General features: G+C 44.0%; 1 protein-coding gene across 1 annotated transcript in view; it reads left to right on the top strand.

The window, feature by feature from the left end:
* Window positions 1-18883, top strand: part of spag9b (sperm associated antigen 9b) — a gene marked incomplete at its 5' end in the record, with an annotated part of 41074 nt that extends 22191 nt beyond the window's left edge. The window contains 24 exons of the mRNA XM_079214084.1: window positions 1817-2252; window positions 2375-2468; window positions 2853-2977; window positions 3525-3582; window positions 4730-4882; window positions 4965-5022; window positions 5350-5480; window positions 6468-6524; window positions 8652-8831; window positions 10158-10287; window positions 10381-10470; window positions 11046-11207; window positions 11378-11549; window positions 11688-11897; window positions 12465-12621; window positions 13925-14053; window positions 14133-14213; window positions 14302-14369; window positions 14461-14609; window positions 14767-14938; window positions 15054-15167; window positions 15636-15818; window positions 16183-16314; window positions 16410-18883. Coding sequence (XP_079070210.1) covers window positions 1817-2252; window positions 2375-2468; window positions 2853-2977; window positions 3525-3582; window positions 4730-4882; window positions 4965-5022; window positions 5350-5480; window positions 6468-6524; window positions 8652-8831; window positions 10158-10287; window positions 10381-10470; window positions 11046-11207; window positions 11378-11549; window positions 11688-11897; window positions 12465-12621; window positions 13925-14053; window positions 14133-14213; window positions 14302-14369; window positions 14461-14609; window positions 14767-14938; window positions 15054-15167; window positions 15636-15818; window positions 16183-16314; window positions 16410-16528 — 3360 coding nt within the window. The 3' untranslated portion in view covers window positions 16529-18883. The remainder of the gene's footprint in view (window positions 1-1816; window positions 2253-2374; window positions 2469-2852; window positions 2978-3524; window positions 3583-4729; window positions 4883-4964; window positions 5023-5349; window positions 5481-6467; window positions 6525-8651; window positions 8832-10157; window positions 10288-10380; window positions 10471-11045; window positions 11208-11377; window positions 11550-11687; window positions 11898-12464; window positions 12622-13924; window positions 14054-14132; window positions 14214-14301; window positions 14370-14460; window positions 14610-14766; window positions 14939-15053; window positions 15168-15635; window positions 15819-16182; window positions 16315-16409) is intronic.
* Between the last annotated feature and the right edge of the window lie 286 nt (window positions 18884-19169).

A 19169-nucleotide genomic window follows, 5' to 3' on the forward strand; every position in this document is an offset into this window, starting at 1 on the left:
GGCATTAACGGATCAAAACAATACAGGATTAGACAGTTCTGCGTGCTTAGAACTAATGACACCTTGGAGTGTTTGATTAGTGCTGGATATCCTATTCCTTTTCATTCTTACAGCCTTACTAAGCCGGCCACCTTTGTGTACGAGAAGAAGCCATACATAGATACATACATACAACACAGATCACTCCCGGAGATCAGGCTTTGCTCTTGGACACATTCGGATAAGTCATTTAAGCAAAATAGTTTCCCTGTTCTTGTGAGGTCGTACAACATCCTTATGTCTTTATATTGCATATCAATTTATGTTTTGGGGTGCTTGAAATGGGAAGGAATGAATGTTAGGAAATATTAATGATCAAGGTCTTTTATTATATACCCTCAGTTTGAGGAACAATCCACCCCAGTCAGAGTGGATTGTGAATGTTCGAAGGAGCTTTTTCCCAATCGGGAGGCTAATCAGGACCAGGTAGACACGTCTGTCACTCACGGAGAAACTCTAACAAACCTTTTGAGTTTAGTAGCCGTTTTGCTGATGTTACACTGACGCTAACATAATGGATATACCTCACAGCTAATAGAAACGTGCATGATGCTGACCTGTTCCCATTTTGTATTTCAGCTGGCTTCAAAATATATGTTGTGTTTTTTTTGGCATGTCTGCAGAAAAAGCACATGTGTAATCAATAACATAAATAAGACTGCCTTTCATTTAGGTGAGCTAGTGGCTTTATAGGGACAGAGGATGCAATTGAGCTGTGGTTCCCTCTGTGCTCTCCCTGCTATGATGATTCTCAAAGTTTATTGAGACGGAGCCGTGGCTCGTAACGTCTTATAACCATCAGGATTTACACGCATATCTTTGAAGGGTAAGTGTGTAGGATTTAGGAGGATCTATTGCAAGAAATATATTTTGGTGCGGCTGTAGCTCATGGGGAGAGTGGTCGTCCTGTAACCACAAGGTAGATGGTTCACACTGCTCCTTAGTCTGGGTTAAATGCAGAGAATAATTTCCCTAAGGGGATTAATATAGGATAACTTCTTCTTTTCTTCTTCAATATTCATAACTATCATTTCATCATTGTATAATCATCTGAAACTAAGGATCGTTTTTGGTTTTGGTCATCTTGGAATGAACCACAGGAAGAGAGTCTTCTTCAGAGACCGCCGTGTTTCTATAGTAGCCCAGAACGGACGAACCAAACACTGGCTAACAAGAGCCTTTCACTTTTAAAAACATGTTTTATGTTGTCTGAAGGCCACCGTAGTTCTCCGACCCGCTCGTGAAACTGGTGACGCGAGCCGCAGAATTGCAAAACCGTGAAAAACATGCCCCCTTCGTTACCGCAGTCTTTGAAAGGGAGGAGTTAGCTGAGGGCGGTTCAGTTGGTTGCGATCTGCAACCTCACCACTAGATGCCACTAAATCCCACTCACTTGAGCACTTCATCGCAAGTTTTGATTGTGGTTGTACATCGGCAGAATGGATCTGATTTGTGTCCCGGTCGCATGGTGTGGTTTGGTTCGTGTTCGTGTTTGTGTTGGTTTGAGCTGCATGGGAAGGTGCACACTGTTTTTAAACATCTACTGTTTTTGACTTCATTATATTTAAAGAGAAGAGATGTAGATGTGTGTTGCTGCATTTTCCTAAAGATTCCTCAAAGTTTGAAGTCAATGTTTACTTCTTAGCTTATTTTGGAACTTCATTTACAGCTTAAAATGCAGCAGGTTGATATTAATAAGTAAGCATGTATTGTTGACTTGATGAAGATCATAGTTTTATCTTTTCTTTTCCCCTGACTCTCTTCCTCTACCTTTTAGGATGAAATGTCCGGTTTCAGCCGCGGAGGCTCCAAGTCCAGTACTCCAACCAAACAGGGAAGTGTCTCCAAAAGTGGGACCCCTGTGTCCTCACAAGGAGGAGGGTCCAAATCCAACACCTCCACGCCCTCTCAAGGGGGCACTCCTCAATTGAACACCGACACCTCTGCACACAGCGCTAACTCTCAGTCCACCGTGCCGCTATCTCCCCGCGACGGAGTGTCCGTAGGAGTGAGTCCAGCGTCCGACCTGGGTGGAGGGCCAGCCTCCGTCACAGCCCCGTCCACTGCTGCTGTCGATAATGGCGCGGGGTCTGCGGAACAGGAAGTTTCCGACGGGCTCAACAAGAACCTGGACCGGAACAGGGGGAAGCCAGAGAGCAGTAAAAACATTGTGGCTGTGCAGGAGGGACAGCAGAGTCAGCTTGGACCTGATGGTCAGGACCTTTACAACACATGTCTTCATGTTCACGCATTTTAACACCCACTGCCCTTCTGTTTCAGTGTACTAGCTCGCTTATTATTGTTCTTTAAAAAAAATCTGTGCTGATTGTATTAGATGAAGCAGACAACCGGGAGAAGTCTGAGGTGCAGGCCATCATAGAGTCCACTCCTGAGCTGGATATGGACCTTGACGGTTTCAGAGGAGCAAGGTACAGGACTCATGATGAGCTGTTTTATCATCATCTGACCTATAAATCAAGGAATCTCTTTGTCTCCTCCTCACATCTCAAGATGTGGAATATGTAGGATAAAGGATAAAGCTGGCATAGCTCTATGTTTCTGTGTTATCCTCATATTTAAACAATGCAATGTCTCCCTTATCTCTGGATCATTATTGTGTTAATAAGAGGGAGTACCTCTTTCCCAAAAGTGTTAAACTGTTTTAAAGTGGTGTTCACGTTTATTATGATGGCAATATTTCTAGCTAATCAGTCCTATTGCAATATCGCATTCCCACTTTGTCCTGACGAGCCTCATTTTTCCTCCTTTGATCCTTCTTGTTCCCCCGCCCCCGACTTCCTCTCCCCATCCAGCACGCCAACGAAGGGTGGCATAGAGAATCTCGCCTTCGACCGGAACACCGACTCTCTGTTCGCGGAGCTGTCCTCTGCAGGCAACGACCTGATAGGAGACATGGACGAAGGAGCCGACATGCTGGGTAAGAAGCCTCCCAGACTCCGGTGTCAGAATGCTGTCAACGTGTCCACTTTTTGCAAACCACTACAATCACTGAATTATCTTTTCCTTTGGCTGTTGCGGCTTTATCATCCTTACAGATGAGTTTTCTGGTGTGTATCTATAGAGTTCTCCTGAAAATCTTGTTGCCAGCTCCTTATTCTCATCAGATGTGTCCTTGATTCTGTGTCCAGATTCAGTTCCCTCTGCCTTTCTGATGGATGTGCAGAATAGTGCATAGTGCTACTGTGTTGTGAAGGGCAATAGAGTGCCATAGACTAGATTAGAGATTCAGTTCAGATGAGACCATTTAACATACAGTCTCTTACGCCTCTTCCTGATTTGTTGCATGGCCCCTCAGACTACAACTTTCTAGGTAAGACTCAAGAACAATATGTCAGTGAGTGGACATAAAAAACATGTCTTTAGTGATGTGACTTCTCAATAATGTACTTTATTTTCCTCTTTCATGATGGAGTACATGGTGTGATGAAACTGTCTGTAATTACATTACGGGTCATAATTTTCAGGTATGGGTCGGGAGGTCGAACATCTCATCCATGAGAACGCCCAGCTGCTGGAGACCAAGTTAGTGCTTTTTTATTTTTTAAAGCCACCTCTAACTCATGTGCCCCATTAAAAAAGGAAAAACAAACACTTTGCAGACATTAGTGGGTCATGTTCCCTTCCCTATTTATTCTGCATGTGCTTGTTTTCATTGTTTCTTGCTCTTTCACTTTGTGTTTGGCCTAAGCGCTCACCGGCCTTTTTATTTAGCCTCTATTTAACCAGGTTAGTCCCAATGAGATCAAGGATCTCCTTTTACATGGGAGACCTGGTCAAGAATAACAGTAACACAGCGTTTAACATAAAAAAAAAACATGCAAAAACATACATTAGAATAATAATAAAACATTTGCAAACACTTTAAGTCAAATATCTAATCAGGCGGCAGCAACTCAATGCATTTATCTGCTTCAAGTTCAAACCAAGCATCAGGATGAGGAAGACTTGGATTACTTTGAAAGTAACATGGTTGTTGGTCCCAGACTGGCTGGTTTGAGTATTTCAGAAACCGCTGATCTACTGAGATTTTAGAGCACAACTCTCGGGTTCACGGAGAATGGACCGAAAAGAGAGAATAATCAGCGAGCGGCAGTCCTCCGGGCCAGAATGTCTTGTCGAGAGGTCTGAGGAGAAGGGCCAAACTAATCAGAGCTGATAGAAGAGGCAACAACAGACTGCGTTTTCATTGCTTTTCCTTTCCCATTCATACGCTGACTGTTGCCATGCAAAGTGCCATCATGCTCATCGGGAGCAGTTCAGGTCAGTGTGGGTTCGCGTCTTGTTAACAAGAACACTGGACGAGCCGGGGAATCAAACCGGGAGTCTTGTTATTGCTAGACGACCGCTCTACCTCCTGAGGCTTGGCACCCGGAGCGTGATTGAAAATTGATGCGCCGTCAAACTGCCAATTGACATGTTTAATGGTAGCAAATGCTGTTTGTTTGTATCGACCATAATGCGGCCCACCTCTGTCAGTGCGTGTAACTGTCATTAAGTTTCTACACTTAAGAGTCCTTTTCCAGAGGATATTGTCTCTGCACTTTATGCTTAAGATTGATGTTGGTCTCAATGCAATGTTCAGGAACAGGGCAGTGCTGGCACCCTGTGTTCGGTGACGGTATCATATTTAGAAGGCACACGTTTAAGATGCATGTGTGTTCATTTCCAGAAATGCTTTGAACGTGGTGAAAAACGACCTGATTGCACAAATGGACGAGCTGTCTTGTGAGAAGGAGGTCCTGCGCGGTGAGCTGGATGCTGTCACTCAGGCCAAGTCCAGACTGGAGGACAAGAACAAAGAAATGGAAGACGAACTCAAGAGGTGAGTTGGTTTGGCCTCAGAACGCATCTCGACATGTATAGTGTACAAACGTGCTTGCAAAAGACTGTGTTCTTGCTTGCAGGATTCGAGCGGAGCTTGCTGACGCCAAACAGAAGGTCAAGAACGACAATGAGGATGATGTGAGTCCTTGATATTTGTTTTGGTCCGAGAGAGTGGATACACCTGTATGGATTACTCTTCAGTATGTTTGCACATGTTGAAGAATTGACAATAAAGCTGACGTTGACTTTGATAAGTAGCAGTAGATGTTTTTAAGCATCTCTAATATAGATATATTTATATTTCAGTACCAGAAGCAGTTAGTGGTCTTTTTTTTTTTTTTTTTTTTTATTATAATAAAAAAAAGAAGCTCCTTAGCCATCATATTGATCATCAGAATGTGTACTACATAGGCTATGTACTGGATAGTGGTTCTTTGTGTTCTCATGCCGGTGTTGTACCTGCAGAGCGACGTGCCCACGGCACAGAGGAAGCGCTTCACCAGGGTGGAGATGGCCAGGGTCCTGATGGAGAGGAACCAGTATAAGGAGAGGCTGATGGAGCTGCAGGAGGCGGTCAGATGGACAGAGATGATCCGGTAAGACGGCAGGACGGAGACAAACGGTGTTCAATATGAAGTACTGTAGAGCTATAAAAACTGAAAGAACATTTCTAGTTGCAGTTTTTTTCTGATTGGTGGCATTAAAGAAGATTTGATTGCACCAGGGATAATACCTTTTGAATATACCTGTTAATGTTGAAACAGAGACAACAGTAAATGTAAGTAGTTCTCAAAAGAAAAAATTATGAATTTAGCTCACATGAATTGCATTAGTGGGATGCTGGACATTAATCAATGGTATTCAGTAGTATACAGTGGTGGAGGTAGAAATACAGTAGTCTAAAAGTACTCCATTACAAATGTAATACTTTAATTCAAAATGTTGCTAAAGTATTAGCATCAACAAAGTACTAACTATGCAGAATGTCTCCTTTTGTCTTATGTTATTGTAGAATATTATATTCTGTTTTTATCATTGAAAAATACATGTAAGAGCATTTTAATGTTGTAATTTGGCATTTTGGAGCCGATTTTGGAGCCAATGTTGGATTTATATACTACTGGGTAGATTAGTACCATATTTGATTATATTAGATACATTTTGTCGGATAAATGTACTTGAGTAAGTTTAAAAATTCTACTTAAAGTAAATCTGCTTAGTTACTTTCCACCATGACAACATCTAAATGAGTTAAGTTAATATTGAGTTCACGCTTCAGAGTTTTTAAGGTAGTAAGTTTAATTGGTGGATTCTGATGACTTTTAAAAAAAAATGACGTGTCATTGTCTCTTTTTATGGACAGCAAAAAGACACAGCCCACCACTTATCTTTTTCAAACATAATTCTTAGTGATGTTTTTGCCTTGATCTTTTAATGCACCACCCACAGAAGGGAAGTACAACGCTGTACTACAGCAGAAAAATTGGCAGAATATGGTTTGAAGTTTCATGTAGAACTGAAGGACCGTGAAGCTCCTTCCAAACGTTCAGTTTGATTCAAAGTGAATTGTGTGTCTCTCTCAGGGCTTCAAAGGAGAACCCAGCTCTGCCAGAGAAGAAGAAATCCAGCCTCTGGCAGTTGTAAGCTCCTCTTTTCTCATCACTTGATCTCCCAAATACCAACCGCAGTGCGACTGCTGTGTTACTTTTATGCGTTTCATTTTGTTTTTTCTTTTGTATTCCATGTTTGTGTGGTTGTTCTCCTCAGGATGTAGGTAAATCTTTGACATGGTAGCGGTGTCTATCTTGACTGACAAACTCTTAACAAAGGAGAGCCAGCCGGGACAGCGTGGCTCTGATCTCAGATCTGAGCTGCTTTACTGTCATTATTGTCTTTAATTCTTCTATTAGTCTTCAATTCTTCTAATAGAAGTTAAAGGGTAATTTATCTTTTTGTTGTTTTCGTGTCTATGTGACTAATGAGGACACCACAACACTTGCGATGGCAGCCACTAAAAGGGCTTGTTTTTTTTTGCCACTGACGGTCTCCGATTGTTATTGAAGTGCTGACAACATTATGGGAAGAACCCCACCCAGAAATAAACCCTTTTTCTTTGGTTTAGCTTTCTGTTTGGTATTGTGTCCAACCATGTCTCGCTCTTAAAAAGAAAGACATTGAAAACATTTCTGATGACACTGAGCTAAGCTTTCTGTTCTCCACCCACAAGGGACAAGTCACCTATTGCGAGATTTCAGAACAAGACTTCTCCGTGAGTGAGACTTAGTTGAACTGGGTCCACTGGCCGCCCAGCGTTTCTGATATTGGAGTGAGACACGGAAAAAAGCTGAGGTTGTGATCTCCGCAAATAGAAGATCTTTGATGTGACGATCTTGGCCAATCAGTGTTAAGATGTCTACAGCGGCTTCATTTCTCTCCCACTAGTTTTTTAATGGCAAGCTAGTCTGCTTGCTATCACGTTAGCTAACGTTGTTGGGAGAGACAGCGAGTGCGATTACTGGCAGCGGCGAGTCCGTGGCAGCGTGTGGCGTCAGACAGGAGCAGGATAGCGGCGAGTCAGCGGCACTGCAGTTCTACCTACCGACACCTGACTACATATAAGGAGAGGACAAGTGGAGATTTTATCCAACTTGTATTTTAACTAAAAAACAAGTGGCAGAAATGAGTTTCCTCCGTAGGGTGGCCGGCTCCTGTTTATATTTAAGGGTTTAAGTTCTACGTGTAGAAAAAAAGTGTATCCTCCAGTTAATTATAATCTATATAGTTATGCGGTTATAATCACTGTCACACAGAGAGATTATAACTGCCCCCACTGCTGTCACCTTTTTCATCCCTTATGAGTTTGCAGGTATGTAGCTTACATTTTTTTTTTGTCCCCATTAGTTACACAAAAACATGGGAAATGGGATCCGGGTTAAACAAATACAGAATTAACCGTTTTTTAATGAAAGATGAAGCACGACGAAAGCCTTTGCGAGAATCTCTGTGATCTGACCTCGGCTGTCCTTCGTTGAGTTAATGAGGAACGAGTTTGGTCTGAAGAAGGACATTATTCGGGGCAGGTGTTTTTGCAACATGTTTTGGGACAGTTGTGTTTATATGACAAAATCTGATAAATCCACCATCTCTCCCACCCTGTTTCTGTGTGTCCCTCTATATCCTTCATGATGTTGTGATGTCTGTGTGCAGGAGGTGTGTTTGGGTGTTGGGGGGGGGTTGAGATGGGAGGGAATGCAGGAATATAGGTGCAGTGTTTTGGTCAAAGCAAATACACTCACAAAGATAAACCTCCCAGAGCCTTTTTCTTACATCTAATTTACAGGCTTGAAGTATCTGCTAAAAACATATTAGTTTGAAACATGCGTAACACCTGTTGCTGAATATAAACTGTCAAATAGAATGTGACGAATGCTGTGTGCTCTCACCGTAGAGTTGGGGGGGATGAAAGGTGTCATTGTCCAGTTTTGCCCCTGTGTTGTTGACTAACGTCCTCGTTGGTGCATTAACCCTGGAGGGCAGCTTCTCTGGTGCTTTGCTGTTTAGGAGACGGGTCAATGGGGACATGCATATCAATGTCTGCTTGGTGTGGGAAAAGGGAACCTTTTTTTTTTTTTTTTCTCCCCCTTAAATGTTGAACGTCACTTCTGCCGCTGGAGCTACTGCTTGTGTCCATCCCTCTATACGTTTGTCTGTGTGCTTCTTTTTTTTCCTTTTTACCCCCTCCCACTTCCCCACCCTTACACTTCCAGTTTCAGCCGTTTGTTCAGCTCGTCGGGCGCGGCAACCAAGAAGCCGGCGTTGGAGGCGCCGGTGAACGTCAAGTACAATGCGCCCACCTCTCAGATTCAGCCGTCCGTCAAGAAGAGGAGCACCACCCTGCAGCAGCTGCCCAGTGACAAGAGCAAAGCCTTTGATTTCCTCAATGAGGAGTAAGTCAGTCAGGGGAAGAATTGAAGGGATAGTTTCGGTGTTTTGACGTGAAAGTGTATAAGGTACTTATCCATAGAAACAGCTGAACTATCCCTGTTTAAATGAAAATGTCTGATCCCGTTACCTGTGTATGCTGAAGCACCGTTGATCCCTTTTAGATCTCGGGCCTGGCACCGCTTAAAAGGGATGTTGACGCGCCGCTGCCGAAACCCATTCAAATATCTTCCAAACATGCTTTCAGACCCAAACTGGTGCAGTTCAGCTGGACCAGATGCATTTGGACTGGTGCGGATGAAACCAAGACTGTTTGAGAAGCTGGGTTTCCGTCTGCTTCTGAGCGGACTCTTTCGTGCCGTGCAAAGCCAACGCGCTGACTATTAATGCTCATAATCGGTGACTTCACTGATGATGCAGGATGAACGCGACATGTTAGCAACATGTTAGATGTTGTCGATTAGGAACCTTTTCATTGCTATTTATCTGGTGTGAGAAGATGATCGAATCAAACGCTTGAATTGAGCATGATGATAATAATACTCAATTATTAAAACCGTATACCTCAGCTCGTTCACTCCGCTCGGCTTCTGCCAATCGGCTTGTAGTTCCGTCACTGCGAGCTAAACACTCAACAAAGTCACAACATTTGCTGTCCTGGCTCCTCAATGGTGGAATGAGCTCCCCATAGACATCAGGACAGCAAAAAGTCTCTCCATCTTCTGTCGCAAACTAAAAACACATCTTTTTCGACTACACCTTGAATGAGGAAAGTAGCACCGTAGTAGCACTTAAATGGCACTTACTGATAGCACATTGTAGTTTAACTTTATTGAAGAAATTTTACTTTCGTGATTCCTGTTCTGAGTTTGTACTCATGGTTGAATTGCACTTATTGTAAGTCGCTTTGGATAAAAGTGTCAGCTAAATGAAATACCTGGAGAATACCAATGCTGACGTGCTTTCATATATATTTGCATAAATATGCATACATGACCTTATTCAGAGCAATTCTAAGAAGGCTTCCTGAACAGACTCCAGCAGATGGAGTCATTAGAAGTTTAGCTTTTAAAATCACAATCCGGTCCGTCGCTTCGTTTGCTTTCAACCCCAAATGAACTGCAGCGGAGTTCGCTCAGAAGCCGACCCGGTTCTGTTGTTTGATGCGCACCCGGGTTCCATTGAGGGCTTTCACACCAGCCCGAAGAAACCGTTCTAACATGGTCGGTCGGACCGGAGTTTTTTTTTGACCGAGCCAAACGGGTTGGGTGTGAAAGCCTCCCTAGGGGTCCGTCCGGGAAAAAAATGTCCATCTTTGTTCTGTCCCACAGAGTGGCCACCGATAACGTGGTGTCCAGGCGGGAGCAGAAGAGGGCCCAGTACCAGCAGGTCAAAGCCCACGTTCAGAAGGAGGACGGCAGAGTGCAGGCTTATGGCTGGAGTCTGCCGAAGAAATACAAAGTAAGGAGATGAGCACAAACACTGTGGCAGTGGCCCTTATGGTCTCTCGTTATCACTACTACAGTCTGTCTGTTCTTGTTTGTAATCCTCCAGTCCAACGGTGGTCAGACGGAGAGTAAGTTGAAGAATCTACCTGTTCCCGTCTTCCTCAGACCACTGGATGAGAAAGATGCTTCTGTGAAGGTATTCCCCCGGCTTGTTGGTAGATAATAACTGCAAATCAAAATGTCTTTTGTCTTGGCTTTTGTCCTCAACATGTATGGAGCAGTGTGTAGCATTCAGGGGGGTCTATAGGCAGAAATGGAATACAATATAAACCTTATTTTCTTTTAGTGTATAATCGCCTGAAACTAAGAATCTCACCGCAAATCCTCTTTCATCTGTAGTGCTATTTTCTTAGTCTAGATGGTCTTAGTGTAAGTTACTGATATCAGCCGCAGAGATGTCGGCCGTGTCTCCAGTATAATGCAACTAGATGGCACTCAGCTTGTAAGGGTAAAAGCGCCACAAAAATATATTCAAAGAAGTCCGCAGCAATGGATTGTTCCAGAAATCATGACCTGGTCACTCAGAGGAATCCACAGACCTTGTTGTGTGCAGTTTAATGTGAGAATGTGAGTGGCCAACTCTTAGTTGATATGGTTGGCGGTTCTAGTTCAGAAGAAAGAAAAAAGCTCCTAGCTTTAGCTCTCATGTATTCTGTCGATGGTCCTGCGTGTCTCATTTTATCTGACTGTACCTGTTCGCCTGTGCTCCAGCTGTGGTGTGCTGCTGGCGTGAACCTCTCCGGAGGGAAAACTAGAGATGGAGGGTCCATCGTAGGGGCCAGCGTGTTTTACAACGACGTGCCTGGACCAGAAAGCCCGAAGAAGAAAATAGGATCTCAGAGCAGCCTGGATAAACTGGATCAAGACCTCAAGGTACACACACACGCAGAGGCTCGGCTTGTTTCGGTGCTGCTGTTGTCACACACGGACACATGGTGGCTTTTCACTGAAGGACAAAAGAGACTCAAATTATTTAAACTGAAATCTGTGCACGGTTTTCCTTTTTCCAGCACCTTCAGCGCTTATTTTGTTGGTCGTTTCAGGAGCAGCAGAAGGAGTTGCGGCAGCACGACGAGTTGTCGTCGCTGGTTTGGATCTGCACCAGCACCGAGTCCACCACCAAAACCATGGTCGTCGACGCCAACCAGGCCGGAAACATCCTGGAGAGCTTCTTTGTGTGCAACTCCCACGTCTTCTGCATCGCCAGTGTTCCAGGTCAGCAGATGAGTACATGTACATCTGACGGCTGCAGCGAGAGAGAGATTTTATTACTGACATCTGGCTCGTTCCACATTCGGCACCACGTTGTCTTATTCACGGTTAATACGTGTATATGTGTGTGTTTTTCTTCAGGTGCCAGAGAGACTGACTACCCAGCTGGTGAGGAAGTCGCCCCGAGCGCCGAGGCGGGACCAGCGGGGAACGGCGGCTCGCCGTCGCCCGACAGCAGCTCGGCATGTGGCGACGGCGTGCTCGGAGGCATCACCGTCGTGGGCTGTGATGCCGAGGGAGCAGCAGCCGTTCCTCAGACGGCAGACAGTCCGGGAGAAGACGGAGAAAGTGGTCAGAGACGTTTACTGTTTGATACCTTTTGTTTTTTCAGTACTTCTTTTTTTCTCTAATGTCAACAAGTGTTGGAAAACAATCTGCGACAATATGAACATATCTTTTCAATACAGCTTAACAATAGAAGTCTCCTCTCTCACAGAACGTGCATGCACATGCACGTCTCTTGGCCACACATCTCCTACGAAAGCTGCTAAAACTTCTCGGCCTATGAGTAGAACCAGAAATGCATCAATGTGAGGATTTTTTGGCGGTTTGGAGCGATTCTTTGTAAAAAAAATAAATAAAAATACATCAGGGATGCTTAATAAATATTGAACAGGACAATGTTTTTTGTAAAGCAGAAATATATTTTTTCAAAATGAAAAATAAGAAGATGTGTGGCTGCTGTAAATAGCTTAAAAAGAAGGCAACGTGCACAACAATCTGCACTTTAGGGAAGGAGGTTATAAATCGTCCGTCAGAGCATCACTACAGGCTACATAATGAGGCTAAAATGACACCATAAATGTTACGTGCACATACTAGTCTGCCCAGTTTACTCAGAGACGATCCTCTCCACAGAATCCCGACCAGCAGAGGAAGCCACAGAGGCGACGGAGGCCAGCGCAGGGCCTGCTGACCAAAGAGAGAGTCTGAGGGGCGTCTACACCGAACACGTCTTCACTGATCCGCTGGGAGCTCAACAGACGGCAGAGGCTCCAGCCAACTACTCTCAGAGGTAACACCCGGGAGGCCCGATGTCGCGACAATCTAGTCTGTCCAATAAAACGGGCCATTTCATCGGTACAACCGCAAACAAAAACCCACTGAGCAACGACGTCAAATCACTGTCAGAAACCCCATTCACTGTTCGATCATTACATTACATTTAATTTAGCTGACGCTTTTATCCAAAGCGACTTACAATAAGTGCAATTCAACCATGAGTACAGACTCAGAACAACAGGAATCACAAAAGTACAATTTCTTCAACAAACTTAAACCACAAAGTGCTCAGTAAGTAAATCAGTAAGTGTCACTAAAGTGCTACTACGGCGCTACCTTCCTTATTCAAGGTGTAGTCGAAAAAGATGTGTTTTTAGTTTGCGACGGAAAATGTAGAGACTTTCTGCTGTCCTGATGTCAATGGGGAGCTCATTCCACCATTGAGGAGCCAGGACAGCAAACAGTCGTGACTTTGTAGAGTGTTTAGTTCGCAGTGACGGAGCTACAAGCCGATTGGCAGAAGCAGAGTGAACGAGCTGGGGTGTACGGTTTTACCATGTCCTGGATTTAGATTGGACCCGATCTGTTCGTAGCACGGTACGCAAGTACCAATGTTTTGAAGCGGATGCGGGCGACCACCAGTAACCAGGGAAGGTCGCGGAGTAGTGTGGGTGAATTTCAGGAGGTTAAAGACCAGTCGAGCTGCTGCATTCTGGATGAGCTGCAGAGGCCGGATGGCACTAGCAGGTAGACCTGCCAGGAGGGAGTTACAGTAGTCAAGACGCGAGATGATTAGAGCCTCATGAAACGCGTTCATATTTGTGTGATGGTAAATTGTTATTGCAAAGCTTAAGCCTTTGACTCAAAATCCCTTTGCTGCATCGCCGGCTGGCTGTGTGTGCTTCCACCTACCCACTACAAAACAGCTGAATCGGTGAGAAACACAAATGTGCATAACAAGTGCTACCACTGTCCATTGTTGATTAAACAGACTTCCTTTTTTATGTTTATTTATTGCCTGTGTATTACGAAAGCCCTGGGAGGCAAGTGAGGGGAACATTCTGGCGCTCCATGTCCTAAGAGTGATCTAAATAGTTTTTTCTCTGTGTTAAACTAAACGGGGGAGGAAAAAAAGGGGTTTGTCAGGTGAATACTTTTATACTCACTTGGCGCCTACACGTCTGGCACATATAATTTGGTACCGAGGACAACAAACTCAAACGCTAGCCTCTATTATTATAATAATAATAATAATAATAATAATAATAATAATAATAATAATGATAATAATATTGCGTTTTGTATCTGGTGACCAGGGAGAGTGATCTGTTGAAAGACGGCGTGAGCTCCGACCCCGACGCCGAGGAGCAGGACCTGATGAGAGAGGAGGCTCAGAAGATGAGCAGCGTTCTGCCCACTATGTGGCTCGGGGCACAGAACGGATGGTGAGTGTTGCGCCCGAGTTGCACCGGCGGGCTGCTCCGGAATTCCAGCAAAAACTGAATGATTTCTTCCGGATTCCAGTGTGTACGTCCACTCCTCGGTGGCCCAGTGGAAGAAGTGTCTCCATTCGATAAAGCTGAAGGACTCTGTGCTCGGCATAGTGTAAGTACGATGGACATTTTACCGTTTCGCTTTCATTTATTTTATTTTATTTAGCTGTGTTTTGGAAGCATTTGTTTCTCTCCCACAGGCACGTGAAAGGCCGCGTCCTGGTGGGTCTCGCTGACGGCACTTTGGCCATTTTCCACAGAGGAGTGGGTAAGGGAACACGAGTCCTTTTTAAAAAACAATATTACCGGATGTATCTGGAAATATAACTGTGTGTCTTGACTTCCTTTGTTTGTGGCAGACGGACAGTGGGATCTGACCAACTACCATCTGTTAGACTTGGGGAGGCCCCACCACTCCATCCGCTGCATGACTGTCGTACACGACAAGGTATGGTGTGGCTACAGGAACAAGATCTATGTGGTGCAGCCGAAAGCCATGAAGATGGAGGTATGAAACCTCTGCCATTTATTTTTAAATATTATATTATTTATAGTTCTGCACACATATTGCAGTCAACTGAAAGCGTGTGACACTGAATACATTATTTACCGGTTTGTTGATTCACTGAAAAGTTGCCCTACGCATATTTTGTTCCAATTTGCAGAAGTCGTTTGACGCCCACCCTCGTAAGGACAGCCAGGTCCGTCAGCTGGCCTGGGACGGTGACGGCATCTGGGTGTCCATCAGACTGGACTCCACTCTCAGGCTGTTCCACGCTCACACCTTCCAGCACCTTCAGGACGTCGACATCGAGCCCTACGTCAGCAAGATGCTGGGTCAGTTCACGAGACTCCTGCCACAAAACGCGACAGACACTCGCTCATCAGGCGGCGACAGACTCTGGTGAATCAGCTCTGATTTTGTGTTGTGTTCTGTGGTGTTTTTTTTCAGGTACAGGGAAACTAGGGTTCTCGTTTGTGAGGATCACAGCGCTCATGGTGTCGAGTAACCGCCTGTGGATCGGCACTGGAAACGGAGTCATCATCTCCATCCCTTTAACAGAGAGTGAGTTTAAGAGCTCGGACTGGTACCTTTTTTTTTTTTTTATGGGTATAAAATTCTCACTTTAGTTTCTCTTGTTGCTGCCTATGTATGTGCAGGCCCTCATTTCCACGATCATTCCACATTTTACACACTATATATTCTATATATGAGAATAGTGTTCTATAAGGTAAAGGGTCTTGTGGCTTTTTAAAAGAGCATAGCTGATATAACAGCTTCACATCCCCGTCAGAAAGGGCTGACTAAGTAATACACTGACTATGTACATAAGTACCTCATACAACTATCCCTTCAACCTATATTTGTGATTAGAGATTTTCAGATATTCAGGGCCATTGCAATACTAATGTAATACATGCAGCAAGAGTACACACAAAGTGCATATTAAACATTGTCTTGAAGGTGGATATCAGAGACGGAGCGTTTTGATCGGCCTGTTTAGTCTGTCTCTCTCTGTCTCCGCTCTTTTAGCAGCGAACAAGGTAATCAAGGCAGCGGCGGGCAACCATCCAGGAAGTGTGGTCCGCGTCTACGGCGACGACAGCAGTGACAAAGTGACAGCCGGGACGTTCGTTCCGTACTGCTCCATGGCTCACGCTCAGCTCTGTTTCCACGGTCACAGGGATGCTGTCAAGTTCTTCACCGCCGTCCCAGGTAAAGGAACCGAGCCGTCTCTTTGTATTCCGGTGGCATTTCTTAACTCTGCTATCAAACTCTTTGGGTTGTTATCAAACATTTCGGACCTCTCGACTATATTATTGTATTATTTTCCCGTAGGTGGTGCCGCCATACACTTGTAATATGTGGTGTGATTACACAATCAATAAGTGTAGAAAATGTAAGAACCAGTTTGCTAGTTTCGTCATGTTATTAAATGCAGATTTAAAAACTAGTGAATCAGAGAGCTGCGATCTTATTAACAATAAATACAGTGAACAGAGAAGCAGGTCTGTCACGGATAAAAACACAATCTGCACTCGTTTGGTGGTGTTTCCAGTTTGCGGCTCTGTGTTCTCAGGTCACGCAGTTCCATCTGCGTCCTGTGGCGTCGAGGCAGTGGGCGACAAGGCGACAGATGCCGCAACTCAGGAAGGAACCAAGTCCGAGCTGGTGATGAGCGGAGGCGAAGGTTATATCGACTTCAGGATGGGTGAGTTTGCAACACGCAGCGGATGAAGCCACCCTCGTAGTTACCGGCGGAGAGCTGGAGACAAGCGTGATGCCTCTCTGTATGTCCTTTTCTAGGCGACGAGGATGCCGAGGCGGAGGAGGGCGAGCAGCCCCCGATGAAGCTGCAGCCCTTCCTGGCTAAAGCCGAGCGCAGCCACCTCATCGTATGGCAGGTCCTCGCCAGCGAGGACTGAACTCTGACCTCTGTACCCCTTGAGGCCTGATTTGCCTTTTCTCTCAAGCCGGCAGTTTCCAGTGGACGACGCCCGTCTGCAGACGGGAGTTTAATCAGCACTTTTTCTTTTCTTCTTCTTCTTCTTCTTCTTCCTGAACAATAAGAGCAAAACCAGCAGAAACTGCTCCAACAGCGTTCTCAGTGGTAAACTGGACTAAAGCAGTGCAAACAGATTCACACAAACTGCCTGTTTTTTGTTTTATTAGTTTTCTTTTCTTATTTGTTCCTTTTTAAAATATATATATATATATTTTATGAATTTAAATCTGTTATCATGCCTCTTCTCTCGCTTCTAATATTATTTGAGGTAAAGCTGTTATTGGAAACAGCCTTTTGTTATACATTTGCTCAGCAAATCCAGTGGGTTTTCCTCTTGACATTTCCGGGTTCCCTTCACTCGGTTCCCTTGTTGTGCGCTGGTGTCAGACGTGATGCTAAAGCAGAATAATCACCTGTCAGCTCCCCTGTTTCCCTCTAGTGATGTTAGACTGGGGAAATCATGTGCAGTAGCACAAAACATGGGTGTTTTTTTCATCCTTTGAGAACTTGGCTTTTGATTGTATGCAAAACAAATTGAATTGATTGCCGGTTTACTCCTGGTCAGGACTTGTTGAAGTCAAATGCAATTCATCCGCTTCATCTGGTTAGCGTGTGTTTTCAGCAGAAGATGGCCCCGCCTCCAGCTGAATATTCAAGATGCAAGTCCCAGTTTATACCTCTTGTGCAAGCGTTACCATTTGTATTCCAGTCACTGAGCAAAAGCATCCATTATTCTGAAACATAATTGTTCTGATTAAAAACCGAGAGGGGTTGCCTAATAACTGTTACCTCTGTGCTGAAGATATTCCCAGAACCATTTGAATGGAAACATTTTTCCATCTGAATGGCAATGTGTGTCGTTGTGAGCCTTCGCCATGTTGAGAGCCATTTAGAGGCAATCAAAATGCTACCAATCTCGTATCCTTGCACCATTTTACCTTTTGACTTTTCATCCAGCGTCATCGGGTCAAAATTTTTAAATTTGTCCAATACTTTTGTTTATGACCAAATAGCTGCATGATACCATTCCGATCAGCCTCAGCTGATCACTTTGTGTTTAGCAAACGTTAGCCTGCTAACACGCTAACCTGAGACACGTTGATGTTGTCTGTGTGTGCGTATCAGCGTGCTGACCTCAGCATTCAGCTCAGAGAGCCGCTGCAGAGCTGCTCACAGCCTGTAATTATTCTTCCGAAACTCGGCTCTGTGCCTCTAATGTATTGATAATACATTAGAGGCACAAACTGGAGCCTGGGTAACTCAGTGACTGTCAAAACCCCATTCACATGAATAATGAAATGAAAAGCTGCTGCTGCGTCTCCCAGCACACGCTGTAACGCCGCCCTTCCTTGACGTTGGTTTTGGTTGCAATGCAGAAAGACTTGTATTTAATCCAATATAACACGAGGACTGTCAGCCCTCTGCTCTCAATCTACAAAGCAGCTCGTAGACACTTTAAGAAAATGGATCAGGGCTTGAAAAGACTTGATGTACTCTGCTCTTCAAGTGTGATAAAAGTATTTATTTTTCTTAGAAAGAATGTCGCTGCGCTTGCTACCAAAGTGTAAAGAATTAAAGACTGCTGTTTTTTTCACGTGCTGAAACACTAATAAGTGTCTCGCCTCAAGTGGAGCAGCATGTTTAAAGTCCGGCTCCGTGCAGATGAAATGCATGCTTTTTTAACTCCCGGTGTATAGATAAGATATATTTTTAGACTTTCATATTTTGGAATTGCGTATTTTCAGGGTTTGTGAGAGAAGAGCTGGACCCGTTACAATGAGAGGATAGAACAAGACGCCACGCGTGAGGATTACGTAACACCCCATTCATTATTATCAGAATTCTAATATTTACATTTTTGGTTTTGCGGCTCTGCTCTGCCCCTTCAAGCAAGAACATGTTTGTCTGAAGTTATTCTGTTTTAACCCTATGTTCATCCTGATGGCAAACTGATGTTTTAAGTCTATTTTTATGAACTTTTTATTTTTTTATGTTTGTCTGTTAGACTGTACTCTCTGAGCAGTGCACACAATGTTCATTTGTGTGTAAAATGAGACTATAATTCTGTGTGTGTGTGTGTGTGTGTGTGTGTGTGTGTGTGTGTGTGTGTGTGTGTGTGTGTGTGTGTGTGTGTGTGTGTCCTCTCCAAGGAGTGAAACGTTATTGCAGTTTAGCCATTTCAGTATTTATTTACAATGATTGAGCCTTTGCAATTCAGAATGTGTCCTCGTACTTTAACTATGAATGAAATATATATGATTATTTATATATATATATATATATATATATATATATATATATATATATATATATATATATATATATATATATATATATATATATATATATATATATGTATGGAACATGAAATGGTTTGGGTTTATTGTTTTGAAATTATATGAATTTCTTTTATGGGGGGTTAAGTAACCTTATTCTGCTATGCACTATGGGGTGGTATTTAAACCGTGAGTAGAAACCCTGCAGCCGGTCCACAGACCCCGACACCATCGCGCCCCCGTGTGATGCAGGTCTGTCAGCCCTCATCTGCATGTGTGCTTCTT

The sequence above is a fragment of the Taurulus bubalis genome (assembly GCF_910589615.1).
Source record: "Taurulus bubalis genome assembly, chromosome: 2".
Taxonomy (NCBI): domain Eukaryota; kingdom Metazoa; phylum Chordata; class Actinopteri; order Perciformes; family Cottidae; genus Taurulus; species Taurulus bubalis.